Genomic DNA, 24097 nt, shown 5'->3' with positions numbered 1-24097 from the left:
ATCTAAAATGGTTCTTAAGTTACGAGTATAAGAAGTAAATTGAATTGGAGCTCTAGTATGATTTTCTATAAAATCGTGCACTTATTTTTTTTTCTCTCGTTTTCAGGAACGCCAAAGCCACTGATTCGTCACAGTCGCTCAAAGAATAAGGAGGGGCCATCCGTGACGGATCGCTTCAAAACACAACCGATCTCTTTCTCGTCACCCCCAGAGACCGCACCGGAAAGTCCCAAGGAAGACTTCTCTCTCGCTCAGTCCAAGAGCTCAGCTAATATGCTAGACAGGGATGAAGATGGTAAGACTTTATTGTTGTTTCGTAAATAGTCTGCTTTTATTTTTGACACAAATGTTAAAGATAAATTATTTGATTTGTTTACTTTCATTATTATTCCAGACAATTTGTAAACTCAAAGAGAAATTAGAAGCATGTAAATTGCATTTTGAACGGTAAATTGATAAACAGAAAGCTTCCTGTCTTTTGATTGTCGGCTTATGTTTCTTTTTTGCATGTCCTCGACTCTGTGTATGTCCGGGCTATAAACACAACTGCACAATGTTATGTAAATACGCACAAACTCACTGGTGGCAGCTAAGTTAGACGAAGACGATCCAGCTAAGATGTCGCTGAGTGAGAAGATGAAGATGTTCAACCAGAAGTTGACTCACAAACCTCCTGTGGCTGGTCTTCCACGAGCTAAAGAAGAGAGGACCAGGACTTCCCGGTTGCGGACAATGCCTGTACTCGCCAGCCACGTTCAAGAGGCGATGGAACAAAACGAGAGGTTGACCAAATCCCTGACTCATGAGGAAGTGCCACGTAATCCCGACTTCCAACTCAAAATGGAACTGTTCCGATCGGCCAGCGCTAAAAACACGTCGCTAGAGTATATGATGCGGCAGAACGCAAAGTTTAGAAGCTTAGGTCTGGTTTTGTTGATTATTTCAGTTTGTCGTTTCCTTTGCTTGTCGTTGCTTGGGTTCTGCACTAATACAGTAATAATAAGGTAAGTTCGGAGTTTGCATGGAGTATTAATACCGCATGGAGTAAAGTTGATGTCCGCCGAGGTTTTTTGAAAAGTTTGAGTCCTGACCTTTCTAATAATCTAATCTTCGCTTGGTGTAATTTTTTTTGGAAATTGGAGAGTTGAGTTCTTTGAATTGACTTCTCATATGGGGTTCTCTTGAGAAAATTACTTTACCCTGTTGTTTTTATTGTTTTCTAGATGTAACATTACTACGAGTTTTAAGAGTTGTTAACCAAAGAAGTATCATATTAGTGGTGGTGTAAAGCAAATCAATACTAACCATAATAATACCAATGTATAGTCCGCACCAGTAGACTGTGACTTAAAATAAATAATGATAAAAAAATAATGTGAAAAAGGCTGGACTCGCTTAGTCATAGACGAAATGAGTTTGAGAATTTTCCATTGTCTATTGGGGCAGACTAATTACTAACTCAAGAATCATGTAATCAAACGCTAGATTGGAATTAAACCCCACTTACCATATAACTGTAGGGGTTACAGGCGAGGCAAAATATGGTATCTTATGTAGTTGTAATAAGGGTGATTTTGCCACAATAATCTAATGTGCTGTTGTCTGTATTGCTATTGATATTTTCTAATCCCACTTGGTATAGCTTTGGTTATCCTACAATAGCACGCTCATATCACCATGGGTTAGTTGCAACACTGAGTTAGATTGCTCATATCATAACTCATCGCGGTACTTGATACTCGAATATTTATTTTGAGCTCACTCAGTCATATGCCCAATCTGTTTTAAATAAAATATAATTTCTTCTTGTGATCTATATTTATGAATGAAAGATGCGGTGAATTAAGAAGTTTAATTTGGGTTTTTTAATGTTGTATATTATTTTGGATGTTTATGTCGTGAACGTAATACTTGGAAATTGGGAACACGAAATTAATATTCCTGTTTATTTTTTGTAAAATTGGTTCTTCGTTAACGAGCAACAAGGTTTTTCCTGTTTATTATGAAACCAGTTCTTCGTAAGGAAGTAACCTTATGGCTTCCCATCAACTCCTTTTCGTATTTACAGGAAAATGTGGGCTATTATCAAGCAATTACATTTACATCGTATAAAAATGTATATAGGCTGTATTTTAACGCTTGGATTGGGGTCTACTATACTTTCGTAAAAGCTGGCACGAACATACAAAAATGTAATTACAGATTTCTATGCATAAAGTTGATAGATTTATTATAGAGATGTATCGTGTCATTCTTTAAAGTATGCCTTAAAAAATACATGCCAGCTGTTATGAAAATTTGTACATAAAAGTATCTCTGTGACAACACAACTTCGTTATTTTTGCAGGTTGTCTTATATTATTTAATCTCGTGGCTTTTTTTTTAATTTTGTATTAAAATTTCTTCCATCCATAAGCCAAAAAGGCAAGCATTGCTCTTGAGTTATCAAATCAAGATGTGGTTGTCACAGAAGTATTCATCGAAATCTTATGGTCAGCGGATTATTAGGAAACTACTCAATGAGATAATATGGCCATTAACTTTGTAAGAACAACAGCTGTACTACATTTTGTCACCACTAGTTGGTTGATCTTTAAAAAATAACAGGGCGTAGAAGTATCAGTGGGAAATAACATTTAAATGACTGCTGCGTTTTATTCGCTTTACTTTATAGAGGTAACCAATAACATGCTTCAAACAATTTGAAATCAGATTTTAATTACCCAATAATTCACTGACCATAACATTTGTAGCGTATAGTTATAGCGTTAAAATAATAGCATTTGTCATTGCAGACCTCGACGACGACTCGCCGGCCGAGAGAGTGCAGCGCATGATCACGCCCGAGGTGCGAGGCATCCTCAAGTCGGGCAGCACTGTGGTGCCGACCAAACCCAAGACGCTGGCCAAGGGAGAGAGTTCCGAGGTGCGTGCATATGTTAGTTCGCTTTTTTTCTTTTATTTTTCTTCTCTTTTTTATTTATTTGCAAATTAGTTAAACGATATTCTTGGTGGTTCTAACGTTATCTTTGGCGAAAATCGTCTAATTTCTTCACAAAATCTATAATATTTCTGGACACGTATCCTTGAATCATCAGACTCCAATATACATAAGAAACTTCCTTGAAATTATTTATCGATTTTGTGCACATAGGTACTCAGTTTTTTTAAACCCCCACTCTTGTATTATTCGTATTTGTATAATATTTTTGTGGCTAACATTTACCAACACTTATTAATTATACATTTTTTTACAGGGTCTCAAAGATGAAGGCATCGATAGCTCCTCGGATGACGAATCCGCTTCCGCGTCGAGCGTCTCTTCCTCAGAGAAAAGCTGTTCCTCATCAGATAGCTCGGACGAGATTCCCGGCCCAAAACCAAGGAGATTCCAGCGCAAAAACAACAAACTGAAATCTTCCAGAACCGATTCAGACCTCACCAGACTTCAAGACCAATACCCTCGTAAGATTCAGCTACCAGGAGCGAATGAACTCAAAGAGCGCTTAACGCAGGCCAAAAACCCCGAAGTGAAGCCGCTTCTCGCTAAACTCGTGAGAAAACCATCAGAGGAAGCGAAGAAAGAAGAGGACAACACTAGGTATCGCAGGTTCGTCAAGAAACTTGACGAACCCATCCAGTTAGGGAAGCTACGTAGGCCTCCAGAAAAGATAGCCGTGCCAAGCCAACCGGTCATGATGACCCAGGAGAAACCACCAACAGTACTAAAGATATCCGCGTTGAACCAAGAAGCGAAGAACAAGTTCTTTGGATTGGATGTACCTAAGAAGGAGAAGACCATCGATGAACTGGCAGCCGCAGTGAGAAAATACATTCCACCAGTAAGTATACATTCTGACCAGTTATTTAAACAAAACTATTTCTTAAAAGTGACACGAGCAGGCACTGGTATGGGCGCAAACAGTTATTTGCGCCCATATCAGTGGGAATCACAATTGGGAATTATCCCACTCACTAGTGGGAATCATGATTTACGCTGGCGTCGATTTCGTCATAGAAAGACTGATGCGTCTCATAATTTGGCACATGAGAATGAGAGAGTTTGATCTTAAATAGTTCGAAATACAGGGTGGCATTTTGTAATGCCACCTGGACGGAAAGTACTCTTAATATTGTAGATAGATTTTTTTTCTCAAAGAAAACATTCCTTTATTTTTGAAACGAAATAGAACTGCATTTAAAGATTTCCAAAAATTTGCTTGTACACCCGGGAATCGAACAAACTAAAATCTGTTCAAAATTATACCCTGTATTTTTAATACATCGATCGTTAGGGTTAAGTATAAGGATGAAATCTCTCTAACAAACTTGACAAATCAAATGAAAGGAAAACCATGAAATCTTAAATTATTTTAATTATGTACAGAAAATTGTATGGTATGGTAGTGAATTTTCAAAAATCTTTGAATGCAGTTCTCTTTCTTTTCAAAAATGAAGGAATGTTTTCTTTCAGTAAAATTTTCTATCTACAGTATTAAGAGTACTTTCCCTCCAGGTGGCATTACAAAATTCCACCCTGTATATTCCTACAAAACACATAATCACCATTTTGTGATGAAATTAACATTTCACTACCTACAAGTGATATGAAAGAAGTATTAGCCACGATTACGAGAGTTTCTTAAATCATCTTACCAAGACAATTTTTTTATTTCTCGTTTACTCCTTTACTTGTTGGATTAAAACTCAGTAGAGTCCTTAGTAGAATACCCCTAAAACCTGTTATATTAGTAACCAATTCTACTTCAACCCCTTAGGTGAGCAAGTCGATGTCAATCCACACGATGGAAGTACCCGGCTCCGGCAGCGACGGCGAAAGCAGCGGAGGCCGCGAAGTTCGCCACATCAACACCAGAGTGCGCTACAGGTATGTCGCTTGTTTTGTTTTGCCAGTGTTACCAGGCATGTTCATCTCCGCGAGATTACATCGAAAACAAAACACGCACGATGGCCCACCTACAGGATACTATTCGACAAGGCCTCACATACGAGCGAACGTTGACTCACGCACGCGTATTCTTGTGTATGATGAAAGAAAATAAAGAAAATGGTGTACTACATACTGTGCAGTATTTAACTGCATAAATAATAATAAAAACACAGAATGTACTTTTTTAAGTTGCCTGAAGACACTGAGAGGTAAATAAGTAGTTAATATTATTCATGATAATTCATGCTAAATCATGTATTTCCTCCGCCATTTTCCGCAGTTTGGCACCTCACGTCACATCATTTTACCGAAGTCAGCCCTATAGCTTCGGCGCAGTGCCGATCACTGACGTTTGTCAACAAAATGGTGCTTGACTCTTGAGACAGGCTAAATTACACCATATTGTTAATGACATTTGAGCATACATTTTTTTAAATACCTTCGCGAAGTAAAACTTCTGTACGTAGTACTTATTATTATTCTGTGGTGTTACGTTGAATGACTGAGGAAAGTCATAATTAGGGATGTTATGGATATGTGGTGCCGGTTATGGATACGGTTACGGATATAGGAATATTATTATACCGGTTACGGATATTTTTTTATTCCGGATATCCGAAAGTTTCGGTTACGGTTACGTATATCTGTGCTTTAGAATGCAATTTGCAATAGTTGCACAACACGGTTCATTCATGGCCGCACACATTACATCGAATAAAAAAATAAAAATTGATACTAGATGACATATGACATTATAAAGGTAAATCAGGCTGTTATGCCTTTACATTGTAATGCTATACAAAAATCAATTTTAACACTGCCTACATCCGAAACTATCCGAAACTTTGAATCGGTTACGGTTTCGGATATTTTTTTATTTCGGATATCCGAAAGTTTCGGTTACGGTTACGGATATCCATAACATCCCTGGTCATAATCATGATCGATATCTAGCACGTTATTATTTTCTTATGCCGTGGTGCCAGCACAGTAGAATAAGCCCGTCTCCACTCTGCCCGCGGATGTCGTAATAGGCAAATAAATAAATAATAAATAAATATCCTTGGACATTTTACACTGCGCCTCTAGTCCCAAACTAAGCAAAGCTTGTACTATGGGTACTAGACGACGGGATAAACATACTTAAATACTTTTTTTTTGTAAATACATACATATTATACATAGAAAACACCCAGACCCGTCACAGAAATTAAAATTCATCATTTCAATTTCGGGCAGAAATTCGGCCGGGAATCGAACCCGGGACCTCTCGGCATAGTAGTCCGTTCTGAACCACTACACCAAACTGCCGACAAATGAGTGAGAAATATGGGGACATGATCTTTCTTAACCCGTTCGGACAGCTTGGGGAGGGTAGGTCAAATCCACAATAATTTTCCTCTCGTAAATCAGAGAGGGTCGTCCTGCAGTGGACACTAAATTACTTGATGATGATTTTTTAGGATAATCACTCATTACTATTAAAATAACAATAATTCACGGGTAAATAGTTTTGTAGTACCCATAACATGAAAATGTGTATCCCTAGCCTCCCTAAAAAGAACGTTCAGTTTATTACTTCCTCAAATAAATACGAAAAAAATTTTTTTTTGATAATTTGCTGGTTTATTAATCCTGTTGGTAATTATTAGGTACTTACATTACAATTTACTTATTAATAATCGACAAAAAACGAATTCAACCATGTTTCAGGAGTGGTTAGTAGCTAATTGAAACTTAATTAACTTGAAACAAGGTCAGAATTAGGAAATGTATCTCAACATTTAGTTAGTGTGGCACAACAATTGCACAGGGAAGCGTCTTTCCTAAAGCAATACCAAGTTTATTGCAGACCACGACCTTGTGAAGAGGATTTGCAACAAATATACCGATTGCATTACAACAAAAAATACTATGTTAATTGATACCTATCTGTGGACAATGGTGCTGGTTACATTGTTACAAAATTTTCAAATTATTAAGATTTAGTACATAAGCCCTCAATGTAACTGTTTGTTGTCCCAAATAAAGAGAAAAAAAAAAAAAAAAAAAAGATACTGGAAAATACGTTACGTACGTGTTCATAATATTAATACCAATCACTACATATATTGTGTTTTCGTGTCATATGCTGTTAAAGTAACTTGGAGTAATTTCAGTAAGGAATTCATAATTTTCATTTACAAAATATTAGGTTTATGGTAAACTTCATAGCACAGCTTTAAAACTAGTTATTGCTAGCGGTTACCTTACAATGTATCATAACATAATACTAGTTGGTGCATAATTTGCTCTCAAGCTTGCATATTACACAGTTAATGACGCAAATAATAACCCAATGTTTACCTTGTTTTTTGAGAAACATTCAATTTTTTACCACGAGGCTTATCATCCTGCATCAGCTCATTATAAATTCAAATCAGACGTATAATTTTTATAACTATCTCCGGTATCTGTGGATTTTTATGTCCGCAGTTTGAATTTAAAAACATGTATGTAGTTGTGGGCAAATTACATGAAGAGTCATTAAAAGCACTGCTGAAGTTGTTTACTATACGATATCATAGTTCCTACATCCTAGAACTTGTGCTAGAACCATACCTCAATGTAAAGGTATTTTCACATTGGAGAGTTAAGACGTCTATTCTATATTTTCTCGGCAGGGATCTCCCTCTTGTTGCATCTTGTCCCAATTAGCATGTGTATTGTCTCCCACTTCGCACTTCATTAGTCACTAAAGAAGTATTCTACCAATCTGTCCCATCCCCTTGACTTACTTGACTAAAGGTCCTATGTCCCCTAGATGGGTCAGAGGGCGTCCACAACAATCCTCCATCGCGTTCGGTCTTGAGCTTCGCGCTTGATCTCGATCTCCCATCCCCAAGTGTCATATATTTCCAAGTTATTTCGGTTCAAAGAAAAATCATGAATATGTATGTATGTTACAGCAAACTATACTAGGAGAAGAAAAATATATTGGCAAAGGCGCCAAGACTATTCTTGCTTTATAATAATATCGTGTTAAATAAAATTATTAAATTAGAAAATCAAGTATTTCAGGTTCGGAATATTTCTGACTTAAGTTAGCGGATGCGGTGCATGTAATACACAAGAAAAGATAACCTTATTTTCAAAACCTGCATACACATGCTGCATAGATGTTATTATGAGACCCGTTATGCCGGTATCCGAAATATCGACATCAATTAAAATGAGATCTCGACAAGCCATCACTATCATGCCGATCAACTACGATCCCTAGTACAGACGACAGCATTTCAACGTAAACACTGTGGCATTTTATGCAGTCATAATAAAGGCGATTTTGCAACAGAAATTTATAGTTTGATGTGCTGTAGACTACCTGCTTAGATGCCGACCAATTACTAGTCGACCAGTGGATTACGAGCTAGACATAATAACTGCAATAGAACCTACGCCATACCAGTCTGCCTGTAAACTCATTCAGGGTTGAATTACAGTGAAAGAAAGAAAGAAAATAACTTTATTCAGGCAACAAAGACATACAAAAAAAAACTAAGTTGCCAAAAAAGGTCACCCATTCAGTAATATCTTGACAGTGTGATTGTCAAGACACTGATTTACAGTGCGGGTGAAGTATTTAGGTTCTCATTACTACTATATTATACTCGTAGCAGTATGATTAGACACATGCTGCATAGATGTTATTATGCGACCCGTTATGCAGGTATCCGAAATATTGACATCAATTAATGGTATCTCTACAAGCCATCACATCATAACGATCGGTAGTACCTGCTTAGATGCCGACCAATTACTAGCCGACCAGCTGATTACGAGCTAGACATAATAACTGCAATAGAGCCTACCGCATACCAGTCTGCCTGTAAACGCATTTAGGATTGAATTAGTATAGTGCGGATGAAGTATTTTGCTGGCCCTCATTACTGTGAAATAGCGATTTAATTGGAGCGAAGTCTGTGACCACCCGATGTAGTGTTTGTTAACATGTTTTTGTTTATGGATTTTCATGATTAAATTCAGACGAACAGCTTCTATTTGTTGTCAAATGACAACAAAATTACAAAATTGTAGTGAAAATTATTTTTAAGGCTGGTAAGATTTTAGTTTCATCACCTCCGAATGAGACAAAACAACTCTCCATTATCATGCCTCTGTACTACCATTGACTAAGAATACCTCTAAATGAAAGGGTATGTCACAGCGACGTTGTATAAAAATACTTCTACTTCACTTCGGCTATCTTTTTAAAAATCTAATTAATTTTTATCTGCATTTATATAAAGTTAACTAAACTACCTTCCTCCAGACTAGAGATATACCACTAAATAATAATCTAAGATGGTATTTAGAAACCAGTCAAAGTATATTGGCTGTAAACCGGTCGCCGCCGGCACCATCGTAAGCCTAGAGATTCTCATTTACGATTGCACTTAGAACTCAGTCATTACAAGCAAAAGAATCCTACTTTGACCATTCATTAACAAAAATAAATTCACAGTGAAGGGAGTAACTATGCAACAATAACGCTAAGCAAGTAGGTACGTCATTTTGTACCTACTTGAGAGATACCACTAAGCCTAGGCGCCGACCACCGACTTAATTGGCCGATAGTTGAGTCGGGCTGTTAATCAGTATGGAGATGTATGAAAGTGCGCACATTGGATCGGCCGATTCTTCATACATTAGGAGAAGAGCCCAAATATCGGCCGACAAAAAGTCTGCAGTCTGCGCCTAGGCTAAATAATAATCTAATATGGTATTTAGAAACCAGTCAAAGCATATTGGCTGCAAACCGGTCGCCGCCGGCACCATCTGCATCGTAAGCCTAGAGATTCTCATTTACGATTGCAGTTAGGAGTCAGTCATTAGCGTTGAAGCCGCCGTACTTTATGCGATAGATTATTTACTTTCGAAGACCTTGTGAGGTAATATCGTATGAAATTAAACGCAACTCGCTTGAAATTGCAAGTTTTTTGTAATTAGTTTAATGCAAGCGAGGATCTTATTTTAGTTAGTATAGCAATTTTTATACAATTTATGTTTAATTGTATGCTTGTCTTTATGCCTAAAACGGTTGGTTAGTTACTAGAATTTTTAATGGAAAATATTAAGGTGGATATCAGCTAACATGAAAATATCTGCAATTTGATATTAAAAGGGTTTTTGACTTTCTCCCGTTTTGCATTAGAGGGAATACGATTATTACTTAAAACTGTTCATGTATTCTTGACTATAGTTCTGTTTGATATCTAACTAAATTATAGGATAAATATACCTCATATCGACGATCAAACCTGTGACTGTGAATTAGCTTAAGCAAAAGTAATTTTACATGTAAAGTAGACAGAAGAAAGTATAAATCGTTCCAGCTTGCAGAGAAACTGCAAAGTCAATAATCATTTGCACAAACTTATCTCGGTTTCCCTTGCCAACGGTTAGCGGTTATATTTATTAAATCCCCATCAAATTAGTTGATGTGTAAGCAAATTGTGAAACTGCGGTGAAGGAAAGTTATCAATTACCGCCGAGTCGGCTGATCAAGCGTACTGGTGCATTAAATGGGGCAACATTTTCCTATGGTGAAAGGGTGTTTTCACTTTTTTGTATTTGTTTACGCAATCTAAATCTCACTGTTGCGTTAATCTGAATCCGATTGGAGTCGTTCTGGGTTCAGTTTGTAGCCTGAAGGGATTTTGCTGTGGTATAATGTTGCGGCCACATTTTGTTCTGTAAAGCTTGTTTGAGGGAGCTAGTTGCATAATACGGTGCTATTTACTCCAATATTAACCATAGAACGAAACTGTACAATTATTATAAAATAATTAATACACAAATGACAAAAAATACCCAGATAATGTTCATGTAGGTACACACTTTTTTGTATTGTGCAGCAGAGATCGAATTAGTAGTAGCGGAGCTGTCAGATACTCGTTTGTATAACATTCAACAATTTTATTGTATTTATCATCAATATCAATAAAATAATTTATTGTCCATAATCTCTCACCGTTTACCATTTTCTTATAGATATGCAATTGAGACCTTGTAATAGAAATCCAAGTTGGGTGTTACAAGAAGGTTATCAAGCTCGCATCTATTTTCTAATCACCAGCTTTCCTCCTTGGCGCCAAGACCGAAAGCGCTGCAGCCAATTCAATACTTGATGCTGCGTTTACACTGCGCGGAAATTAGCCAAGTCAAGTCAAAAAAACAGCGGGGTAAAAATGAATGAATATAATCCCTACTCCTCTGTTTTTTTGACTTGACTCGGCTAATTTCCGCATAGTGTAAAAGCAGCATGAAGCTTTATGTATGTCAAATGCTGTGACACTTTATGGAGTTATGATAAGCGCTTTTTTGTCTGCTGTAATAATATTATTGGATCGTCTGTCCAAGTTCGATACGGTAATTACAAAATTAAAAATAAGTAAAAAAGATTTTATCAAAAATGATTCTGCTTCCTATGTTTTGATTGTGTTACGTTGCGATTGTAAATATAAAACGAAACGTATACTCATTCTAATTACACATGTACACTGAAGTAAACCGCGCTACGCATTGTTATGATCCATGACCACGAAACAAAGTATTACCATAAATGGTAATGGTCTCCGGCGTTTGAACAGTCGTATGCGCATTCTATTTTCGTCTTTATGACAATGGTGTAAGAGTTATATCCAGCCCGGAAACATGTATGTCCGAGTGGCACAGTTGCGTCTGCAAAACGGCTAGGAAACCAACATTCCTTGTATGGGGAAATGATAGCCAGGTCAAGTACACCGGAGGTAATTACGCGTAATGCAACTTGAACCTTATTCGTTTGTAATAAGATTATGCGACTTCTGGAGCTCAAAATTTTGTATGAATCCCGTCAAAATGAAAACAACCCAACTAAAAGCTGTCAGGCGGCTCTTCGCTCGTTATAAAATGTCCGCTGCTCGTGCCAGTTACTCCGTTATTGTGAAATATCGGTGGCCCGTACCGGACTTACTGATGCACGAAATGGACTTAATTATTTTTTTGTACTTTTGACGCAAATAACATGCACTTACTGTTATTTTTGCTTAAAAGTCTCAATTAAACGATTCGCACCTGTTTTAAGTTACTTAACGGTTTTCGTATTGCATTACACACGTGTAATTTTATATTCGTGGGTTTACTACGTTCTTGAAATACTCTACATTGACACATTTCTTCCATTTGTTCCGTTATTTTCCCACGTTTTGTGCCCTTTTCCTCGTTTCGTCCCATTATGGTTCGTTTCCGATTACTTCCTACATGTCTATTTTTATTTATTTCACATTTTCCTCGAAACATCTTGAAAAACTTTTTCGCACAACTATTTTATGAAATTTATCGAGTGCACGAAATTTCTGGGACAAAAACTTAATGAATCATTGTTCACATGTCGAGCATTAGCTAACGGATCGTACAGTCAGCGTCAAAATAGTCGTGACAAATGTCGCCAAAAAGTTGACAACAACCTTATTTCAATGCAACAAAGACGTGTTGCGAACTTTTTGGCTACTTTACGTGTCACGAACTATTTGACGCTGACTGTACATTGTAGGGGAGACTGGGTACGGTTGAAACAAAGGACGGTTGAAACAGAGCAAATATCTCGTAAACGGTTCCACGGGGAGTTAGGGGTCCTAGGGGAAAAAGAAGCGGACAACAGGTCCGAACACGAATTTAGTGCCTAAAACTTCCTAAGGCGTTGACGTTGTGTGCAAAACGCCATATTGTTTTTTACTGCCCAAAAGTAAGTATTTTTCTTCAGACATTAACGCTTATACTACCTGTTCTTTTTATGTGAATGTATCGAGTGTGCGTTTGCGATTATAATGAAGCTTGTAGAATAAGGGCCAGTAACTATTTTTAATGTGTTATCATTAGTGTCGAAACTATAAAGTATATTTTACCAAAAGTGCGGTTGGGGACGGTTGAAACATTTTTTGTGGGTACGATTGAAACAGAAAATTTATTAATGTTAATTTTTTGTAGATACCGAGAGTTTGGGTAAGGAAGATTTCCAGAGAGGAAATTGACTTAGTAAAGCATTAGAGGTGGTAAAAGCTTGAGATTCACTGCGGAAAGCGGCGGAAAAGTATGGTTTGAAAAAAAAAAAAGATTTTCGTTAATTTTATTCAGAATTTTAATATTATTTTATTATTAATGTTTATTAGGTTTGGAAATATCATTTAGTTAATCATATTTCTGTTATTTTTTTAAATGTTTACTACTAATCAAAGGCTAATTAATTTTTTAGAAATATTAAATACTTAGACTGATTAATGTCGTCATGTGGTACTATAATTTTAATATTCGTATTATTAATGATAAATAAAACACGTTTTATTAGTACTTATTGTATTATTTGTATGTATTTCAACAGATCCCAATCGCTGTTTCAACCGCCCCTGGCATGGGGACGGTTGAAACAAAATTTCTTTTTTTTTAATTGCGTATATTTCTATAAATAGTAACCCGGGAACTATAATGATACAGCCATATCATAGCTAAAACTTCAAATTTCAATTTCACGTATCGTAATCGTCACTTGGTTATTAAACAACAAAATTATAGACAATAAAAGCAAAATTGTTTCAACCGTACCCAGTCTCCCCTACGGTTAATGCGCTTTTGTCGCTGTTTACGTGATTACTCACATCTTACTGGGTCAAGTGCGATCTAGTGATCAGCATTAGCATTAAAGTTTGGAAATAAATTGCTAAGTTAAAACTGAAACTTGAAAATCGTAATAAAGGCAGTTTAGATTTGTTATTATACTGTTTGGTAGTAAAATTAGAGGTTGGAGGTAGTAAAACTCTTTACGATTCAGTAATTAACAGCTTGGCTCATCGACTGCAATTAATTAGCAATTCATATTTTACGAGCATCCAAAATCGATTACTTTTTACCCGACTGCGCCAGAAGGAGGGTTATTTATTTTATGTGTAAATTCTGAATTTTAAAGGTTTGATGGGTGTAATATTTTGTTTGTAGAAACTTATAAAAACTATCATAAAAATTGTGAAAAACCTACACTCATAAGTAAGAGTTGCCTTCAAAATGTCATGTTATGGCAATCCTCCATCCAATCGATCAATCAATTTCTACCCCAACTCAATTGCACAATTCAATCTCTACATTGACAGCTCTAACATTGTGAATAGTACAAACTCGTTTCGTATTAAATCGTATTGTTTGTAGACAGGCGTGATCGACGTGATGACGCATCGTGCTTTCACTGACGTAGGATTCGTACGACCTTGTGTGGCTGACTCACTGGGAATCTCCCAGAGGCGTAGCTACCGCCATATCAGCCTTATCAATGATACGGACCCCCAGTCTACAAGGTACCCCAGGGCTGGATGAACCATTAGGTAGAGTTGGCAACTACGGAACTGTTCCCAGCTCTCGTTCCCACCGCTGCAACTCCTGTGTAGCCAGGATCTACAGCTTCACCGCCAATAAAAACCCAACCAGTGAAGGTCAAGTTTGTCCCGGGGGAAAGTTAAACTGTCATTGGACATGCAACGATATAGAGTAGCGGAGGCAACTGTCTATGAGCTCTAGGTTTTTTATAAAGCTTACCAGGGCCCCGGGATAGAGAGGAGTTCCGTCTGCTAAAAAAACAAAAAACATTTTGCAATAACCTTTTTTAAATGACACATTTTTGGATGAAAAGGGCCACCTTGATCCCCGATGGCTCTTTTTAGTTGAAAGGGTAATAAATGTTAATACTGGGCCCATCTTAGGTACGCTACGCCACTGTTAACGAATGAGATATAGTACAGACATCAACCCAAACACAGCATCTTATGTAGTTATTATAAATGCGAAATTGCAACAAAAATATACAGTCTGATGTGCTTTTGTCTGCACTAATCGGGTTTTCTGCCTTTTGTCTTCCCTTAATAGGCCCCAGGCCAATTGTCACGGTTGCTTTTGCAAAGAGAATGAATTATATTCGCTATCTATCTCCATCGGACTGTGCTAGTTTACCGTTTTGGGTATCCATTTTCTTTCATTGTCGTTACTCAGTTTATTTTTATCCTTACCTTTGTTGTGTTGTAGAAAACGAGTCAACGAGTAACCCTTAAAAGGACTGCAGTTTATATTTTTCTTTGTTTTTGGGACCTTTAAATCAAATAAAAAGTTTGTTTTGAAACTTTTTATATTTATCTAAATCTATACTAAATATTATAAATGCGAAAGTAACTCTGTCTGTGTCTGTCTTTTTGCTTTCACGCCTAAAACACTGAACCGAATTTGATGAAATTTGGCATAGAGATAGTTTGAGTCCCGGGAAAGGACATAGGATAGTTTTTATCCCGGTTTTTGAAACAGGAACGCGCGCGGTAAAGTTTTTCTGTTACAGACAAAATTGTAATTTAATAATTAATTGTAAAACCTAGTTGTAACGAAAACGAAGTCGCCCATTTACCAAGGCCCCAAAATCAGGCGCCTACAACACGCCCCGTTTTGTCGCGTGCTATCGCATTACACAATCGCAACAATAGGTTGGTACGGGTGGCCTACAAACCTAACTAGCGAAGTAGTGAGTGAGAATTTGAACTGCGTGCGCACTTAAGTTTTTTTAAAACCATTGTTATTTATGATAATCATTTATTTATTAGATAGTTTTAAAGACCAAAGAGAGCCGATTTCAGTGCACGCTATTGGTCTTCTTTGCAACTTCCTAAATACTGCAAAACTTCCGGAATCTTATTGATAACTACTCGGAAATGACATCGGATCCACTGGGGCGTTCACTAGTAGGTAACCACATGCTAAATAGTGTTTCAATCACTATTTTCGATTTTTAGTTCTTACCTACTGTCTATCTTGAAATACTATTCTATCTTGAAATACTATTCCTCTATTGGAGTACCTACCATATGAAATCTCGTCGTACTTAAGTAGGTATAGTTAGAGACGACTTCAAAAACGAGTTTCTATGTTCACCTACGCGCATCGTTTTATCTGTGTTCACTGTTTATGCGCTTTATCTGTGTTTTAAGCGCACAGACCGCCTGTATAACTTTGCACTTTGGAAAACTAGAGATGTAGCGACGCGGAGAATCGCTATACCTAATTGTATAAATAATTCTGTATTATCATTATTTTAAATTACGTGAATTAGAAGATGTTTATTTGCCAAAATTACGTGAATTGTATAAATTCTATGTCATATTTATTTATTTTTATTCAGACCAAATCCTTCATTTGCCTCAATTAGAGACGGTTGTCAACCTGCAGTGGAGACTAAATGACATCAGATGATGATGTGATTCATTTCTCATTTAATCATACTAATGGACGGATTCAAACAAGTTTTTCAACCACTTAAAAACAAACTTGAAAACACCAGAGAAAATCGGCACCAACTTTTTTTATTTTTTATCTATTTATACTTTTGCACATAAACTGTTTGGATTTAAATACGAATTATCTATTCATGCTAAATAATAATATGTATAAAAATAAATGACTTTTAAAGACATTGACTTTGAAACTGGTTTTTATATCGAATAGATCATTGAACTGTATTATAAGTTTCTTTTGCTACATAAAATTCAAAATGCTATTAATTACAAAATCACCATAGTGACATAGAACTATTTTTATTTTAGAAGTAGAGTTTGAAAGATCAGGCTACTTTTTGACGCGAAAAGCCCGGCAGTCTAAAATCAGGAAAAGGATACATCTTGGGTTGTATAAAGAAAACGCCGGCCTGTATTCGTACCTTGCCATCATAAAAAGAGCCATTAACAGTATTACGTGAAAATTACGTGATTCTAATTAAAACCAATAAAAACAAGTTATTTATTTACCCCACGGCGGTAATAGAAAGCAGATGTCGATGGTGCAAGCCGGTAAAAAACTTAATCAGCTGGTGGTCGGAAGTGGGGACTTGACAAGATAATATTGTCATTACATTACTAATATTGATCTAGGGTTGTCACATGATGTCGCGGAAGTCTTAAGGCTACAGCCGGTCGCGACACCCCCACTCGGTCGATGACGGAACGCCACCTAGGTTTTAGTGGGTATAACCCCTCCTTTTCACGATGGAGCCCATACACAACCCTGTGAGCAAAGCATTTCCTCCGCGACAAAAAAAGGGTTGTCACGTGATGGTTAAAAATTATTTACTAATGATGTTGTTCACGTCTTGACAACCCCAGCGGTGGTGGCACGAAGGTGGTGCATTCTGTGACCGTCAAAAAGCGTGTGCTATTCGGAGATTACGGATGTTTAGTAAAAAAAAAACAATCAAATAAAAAATGTGTATTTGTCTGCTGTCTTATCGTCTAAAATACAAGCTCTGCCCAGTTTGGGGTTAATTATTTATTTGGTGCGATAATTATTTTTATTTTAACTTTATGAGGTCTATTATTGAGGTCAGTTCACTCTTAATCAGCTGTTAATGTTTTCCAATGGCTCAAAAACACTTGGTATTAATTAGCTTCAAGATAATTTAGTAAATAGGTTATAGATTAGGTGATAGGTGATAGATATAGATATTTACTAATAATATCACATCCATATTATACAGTATCATAATTTAAATTGATATGTAAATTGCAACTCAAAAGCTGACCTTTAGAAACATCATTTATACTTAAAGACTTACCTAGTTACAGGAAAACTGACATGATTTACATACAACCATATACACAAGGAAGTTTGATTGTGTAATAAGTTACGGAAAGTAATTACAAGCTGTAAACATATTAAAGAGTGTTAACTAACTGTGATTTTTGGAGAATATGCATATTTATGTAATACATAACATTTAACGAGCGTTGTGCTGACCTTTAACATGCGTTGAACTTCAATTAAATGAATAATAAGTTATTCAAAAATACATCCGTCATTTTTCTGATGAGTTTAATTTAGCTTGAAGAAATTCTGAATAGCGGCCGTATATAACGTTTTTACGCAAAAGCTGCTGTTCCGATTTTTTCAAATAAATTTGGACGATGATAAGACTTGTTCATGTGTGCGTGTGATAATAAATGAAATGTTTTGATCGTGATATGGGGCCCATAAGATGGACCGACGACCTGATAAAGGTAGCAGGAAGGCGCTGGGTGCAGGCCGCTACCAACCGTGCAATTTGGAAGAAATTGGGGGAGGCCTATGTTCAGCAGTGGACGTCTGTGGCTGAAATGATGATGATGTTGGGACGTGAAATAACTTTCGTTGATAGACTAACCATTAAATTATTTTAGGCACTTCATTGGAAATTATACAAGATAATATCTCCTAATGATTGCGTTAACCTTAGATAGAAAACTATAAATCCTAATTTGCATAAAATACTGCTCCAAAGTATACTTACTATGCAGGTCTTAGTTGAGTGTGGTGTCTTAGTGAGTGGGAGATATCGCCTTATATGTTTCATGTCGCCATCTCATAAAAGGCATGTTTCTTCCGTTTTAACCATAGAAGACAGCAGGAAACGTTAACCATGAGATATACGAGCGCTCTAATTAAGACATAAAAGCCTAAGCAAAATATGTACAGACGACAGCACATCAAGCTATATTGTGGTATCTTATTCAGTTGAAATAGGTGCTCTTTTGCAAGAAAAAATGTAGTCAGATGTGGGCGACTGTACAAACTTAATCATGCAGGCTTAAGTCTATTTCTAAGAAGTTGACAAGTTGAATAAGTTATTATTCAATGAATAGACCAGCCCCCCCCCCCCCCCACAGGCAAAATGCAGTTTTTGATCGAATCGAAAATCGAATCCGTCAAAACTCCATACAAAAAAAAAGGCCTTTCGACCACTTTTTGACTGGTTTGCGATTATAATGTGCACATTGTTAGACTCACAGCTTTCATAAAAGCGCGGTAACTTTTTATTGCATTGGTGAGACCAATGATTGTTTTCGAGGTCTTATATCTGGAAGTTCTTGTCGTATTTCTGCAGGAGATCCTACTCAATCTCCTATTTATCGTCTCACATTTTCAAATCATTTATTCAATAAGTACTTGGGCCCTTTTCAGGGCACTTTTACACGACCCAAATATAGCTAGCCCTACCACAACTTTGGGACAAAATATGGGCTGGTGCTGAGAAGTGGCAAAAGAAACTGACGCCTGTATTCATAAATCGAACGCACAGCGTTGAATAGAGCTCTGTGATTGGTTCATGTGTCACCCTGTGCGTCCACGCGCACTGTGAGACCCCATAGTAATGGCGTCAGTCATGATAAAACGCTATATTTTTATTAAATCTGGCAAATTACTTATTGCAATACCCGAGCCATTTTGAAACTGAATTTTGGATGTCGCCACCATAATGCGGTTTAGTTTTGCCCAATTCTTATACTTAAACCAATTGCGTAGTTGTACGTCAACAATGAACGAATTTCCACATCGCAGGCCACATGTTACAAATTACTATACATTTTAATTGCCGCTTCGTCTACTCCGCTTACATCATTTTATATCACACGTTTTCTATAACATTTTTATGGTTAGCATTTCGCGAATGTAGTCTTTTAGGGCTATATTTCACCGGGACACCATGGCGGCGCAACCAGTCGCCGGCTACCAACAAAATGTATACAGCTCTATAGAGAGTTACTCAGCTGGTGTCCGTTTGGTTGCGCAAAGCTCTATACATTTTGTTGGTAGCGGCGACTGGTTGCGGCGCCATGGTGTCCTGGTGAAATATAGCCCTTAGTCTCTATGAAAGTCTTCAGGAATATAATATTATACTCGTAAGGAAATGCCAGTTAGTTTCATCATCAGCATAGGACGTCTACTGCTGAACATAGGCCTCCCCCAATGCTTTCCATGTTGCCCGGTTGGTAGCGGCCTGCCAGTTAGCACAAAATATAACAGAAGACAAACTCCATACTAAACGCGCTCGAGCCACGCACACATAGACACCGCTCTAGCAAGACTGTCTTGGACGAATGCGAGCGCGACGTGGCGCGACAGACGTTCGCCACACGTTCGCTGTGGTTCGCTTGAGTCACGCGCCGGTCAACCGCCTGTGATATTATTTTGTTTTGCGAAATTGACGAAAATGAGTGAACAGAAAAAGTCGTATTATAATTGTTCGGTATTTGGTTGCTTAAACTCATCATTAAATGGGTATTTCTCATGAAATCTCGAAATTAGAGATTTTATTTAAATTTCTTTTTTTTATAAAAAACTTACATATTTTTTTGCAGAGATCAGAAAAGTTACTTTTAGAGATCTGTCCAGGGGTATTGGTCTTCCATATTTTTTTATATTACCTATAAAAAATGAGGTTTTAAAAAAATAATAAATGAGGGAATGATTAACGGAGTGAGGGAATGATTTATTATTATATTATAGTAAAAAACAACATGTACAAATGGCATATTGGCATGCTTTAAGCATTGATAAGTATTTCGGGTATTCACTAGTCTAAGTTTTTACTCGAACTTTCGCTTTTTTCTTTAAACATTTTAATCTTTCTTTTACCCGCAGTTTTTTCAAAGATTCAGTATTATTTTTCATTTTTCTCGCCTTTTTCTATCGTACTCTTACTTTTTTATTTATTTTTTTGCTTCACTCAACTTCTTTTGTCGTGCTATTTTGCTTCCACATACATGCACCTTTTTAAATTAAATACCATGAAATACAAGTTGCAAGAAATAAATAAGCATAGGCGCAGACCATCGATTTTTCGTCGGCCGATAGTTTAGTCGGGCAGTTAATCAGTATGGGCATGTATGGAAGTGCGCACATTACGCCGATTTGATTTGGCCGACTAAATAATTGAATACGATTCCCAACTGCCTTCCAACTAAAGTATTGTCCAACTATCGGTCGATAGCTTCAGTTTGCTCCTCGTTTTTTGCGGGAAAGGTTATTATTACTAATTAATTGATTTAACTAGTTATTCCTCTCGATTTCACTTTTTCATGATCATTTCCCTTTCATCATCATCATTTCAGCCACAGGACGTCCACTGCTGAACATAATCCAATGACTTCCGCATCGCACGGTTGGTCCCGGCCTGCATCCAGCGCCTTTCTGCTACCTTTATCAGGTCGTCGGTCCACCTTATGGGTAGACGTCCCACGCTGCGTTTTCCGGTACGCGGCCTCCATTCCAGAACCTTGCTGCCTCATGCCGTCAGTTCTGCGTACTATGTGCCCTGCCCACTGCCACTTCAGCTTGCTAATCCGTCGGGCTATGTCAGCGACTCTAGTTCGTTTACGGATCTCCTCATTTCTGATTCGATCTCGTAAAGAAACACCGAGCATAGCCCTCTCCATAGTACGCTGTGCAAATTTGAGCTTCTGTATAAGGTCTATAGTGAGAGGCCACGTTTCCGAGTCATCACAGGATGAACACGGACAAAACGAAGCTTATATCGAACGTCCATGTTGCGCTCGATTCTTGAGATTGTTGACAAGTAACTATGTCTACCTCGGACAAACGATTCAGCTAGGTAGGTCCAATGTCGAGAAGAAGGTCAATTTCCTTTTCATTATGTATAAATTTGAGATGATTTTTATTAAACTTTTATCTTTTATGTAACAAACTGAATTTCGAGTAGTTGAAGCCGCAGGCATGAGTTAATTTGGTATAGAAAAAATTATAATATTTCAGGGAAACATTCTACGCGACTGATCTCTTCAACAACTCTCTATCGAATGAAGCAATCGGCCCGATTTTAAATCGGCGGTCTGCGCACCCACGCCCGATTCAACTGTTTAGTTGAACCAGTGAGAGCACTGAGAGCCCAACCCGACTAAACTATAGGCCGACTAAAAATCAACGGTGTCTGAACAATCTAAAAAACCGCAGATTACTGGATAAATCATTCCCTCACACGACCGTCATTCCCTCACTGCACTTAGAAGTGAGGAAATGACTGTGAGGGAATGAAGAATTTTAACTTAAGCTACAAAAACACCGACACATAACCTCAATTTGCTTGTTACATTTTTAATATGTATTTTACTCCCAAAAACGCATAAAACCAACAAATTTTAATGATAAATATTAAAATGCTTAATACATTAATGTAACGTGAGGTAATGATCGTCATAAATTTAACTTTTAACAATTTTACGCAAAATATTTTTTTACACGAACTCCCCTACTGTTGAGAAGAAATTGCCATCTTGAATCATTTGAGAGTGTATCCAGGTACTAAAAACTTAAAGTTGCGTTCCTAAATATCGTTTGACAAATTCAGAAATTGAATATTCGTAATAGGATGAGGGAATGATTTTATTTGGCGGGACATATTTAAAATCGAATCATTGTTTTTATAAATTTGTTGTTGTAAGATGAATGCTTTTATGGACAATAACAAACATCTTTCTTACATATTTGCATAATTTTATTATTAAAAATATTGATATATTTCAAGTTAATAGGCATTTTAGTAATAATTTTGTACTAAGGGACAAGGTGAGGGAATGATTTTCACGGTAATAAAGTAGCCATATCTTTTTTTTCTTTAGAGGTAATACGTTTTCTTTTTATGCAATAGTGGTATAGACAGCGTACATTCAAATAAAAAAAAGACTTATGTAATTTAATGCATGTGACTCGGCACTAATGGCTCGGGAATCAAATTTCTCAATTTGATGAGAAATACCCAAATACCGAATTTTATGTTTTAAATTACCAGTTGATTCGGGGAGGTATGTAAGTTATTTATTTGAATTTCAATTGAAATTGAAAGCCAACTCAATTATTAGGCATATCGAATTGTTTTAGAGAGGTTTTAGGAATTATTGGATAACTAGCTTTTGCCCGCGGCTTCACCCGCGTGAAATTTAGTTTGTCACAGATCGTCATAAATTATAGCCTATATGTTATTCAGGGTTATAAACAATAATACTGTAAAGTTACATCAAAATCAGTTCAGTAGTTTTTGCGTGAAAGAGCAACAAACATCCAGACATCCAAACTTTCGCATTTATAATATTAGTTGGATAATAGTGTCAACCACTCAATTAAATACTACTTCCTTCTCGTGTATTTGTTTGCAAACTATTACTATAATAACGTACTAAATATAAAAGTATTCGTGGATATCTGTTATTGTCTTTCTTGCATAGTAGTTATTAAGAGTAACATTTTTCTATCATAACGAAATAAACGCAAGACAACCCTAGCGCGACGGCCGAGCGTGCGAGCGAGAGAAGTATGCAAAGCGAGGTACATACATGAGTTTACCTTCTGTTATATTTTGTGCAGTTAGTTTCAAATACGCGTTTTTGACATTTACTTTTTTTTGATATTTTCTGAAATTGATCTACAAAGAAAAAAATTAAAACTATTTTAATATGTCCCACTCGTATTCCCATTGAACTGCCACTATTAATATCATCCGCCCGTTATCCATACGGCAGACGGACGATGCATATTTAACCGGCCACTAGAGACGCGATGGCCGCCTAATAGCGTCCAGAATAGTAAAGAGGTCGGCACTCACGAACCCTTAAATAGTAAGCTCTCATTCAGTCGGGAACTCTGGACTCGTCTGTGCCACATGCCACCTACAGAGCGAAGGCAAAATAGAACAGACAGTTCAAAGGTTAATTGTAAAATAATCCGCCACGCTGGTCTAGTGATCAAACCCCCTGTCTCATCAAACTTGAGAAGTTCCGGGTTCAGTTCTCAACAGGAACAAAATGTTTTGCTTTAATGTTGGGGCTTTTTCTCCAACTTCTATTTTATGAAACTAAAAAAATTGTTGTAATTGGAAAATTTTCCAATGATTGTATTGATATTAGGAAAGACCTTGGTTGAGCTTTGAACTGTAATACCAAAGCGATTCTCATCTGCTCAAAATCGGAAAAACGATCTAAAGAGAAATGATCAGGGAAACTTGAGTTGATCGTTAAATCTGAATATTATTTTTAATCTCTATCAAAAGTGCACAGTTAAAAATGCCATTTAAGCCGAACACAAATCTAAAATATGTTTCATAAAATTTATAATTATTAAAAACTATAGTGGTTGTTAGTTGTTAGCTAGCTGTAATATTTTTTGTCCTGTGCTTTCATCAGTTCGTAGACTTTTCCAACCAACTCCGATTTAATTACGTCTAGGGACGCCTGTCTCTCTGTTGTTAATTAAATAAGTTTCCTTGTTCTGTGTAATGTGGAAACG

General features: G+C 36.9%; 1 protein-coding gene across 1 annotated transcript in view; it reads left to right on the top strand.

The window, feature by feature from the left end:
- Positions 1–24097, top strand: part of LOC135077327 (supervillin-like) — a 296862-nt gene that overhangs the window by 153522 nt on the left and 119243 nt on the right. Inside the window, exons 8-12 of the mRNA XM_063971855.1 lie at positions 107–295; positions 590–922; positions 2796–2938; positions 3258–3842; positions 4779–4888. Of these exons, the coding sequence (XP_063827925.1) occupies positions 107–295; positions 590–922; positions 2796–2938; positions 3258–3842; positions 4779–4888 (1360 nt within the window). The remainder of the gene's footprint in view (positions 1–106; positions 296–589; positions 923–2795; positions 2939–3257; positions 3843–4778; positions 4889–24097) is intronic.

This window comes from Ostrinia nubilalis, chromosome 13 (genome assembly GCF_963855985.1).
Source record: "Ostrinia nubilalis chromosome 13, ilOstNubi1.1, whole genome shotgun sequence".
Lineage (NCBI taxonomy): Eukaryota > Metazoa > Arthropoda > Insecta > Lepidoptera > Crambidae > Ostrinia > Ostrinia nubilalis.
The sequence above is the reverse complement of the archived record's forward strand: the minus strand, read 5'-3'. Positions and strand labels throughout refer to the sequence as shown.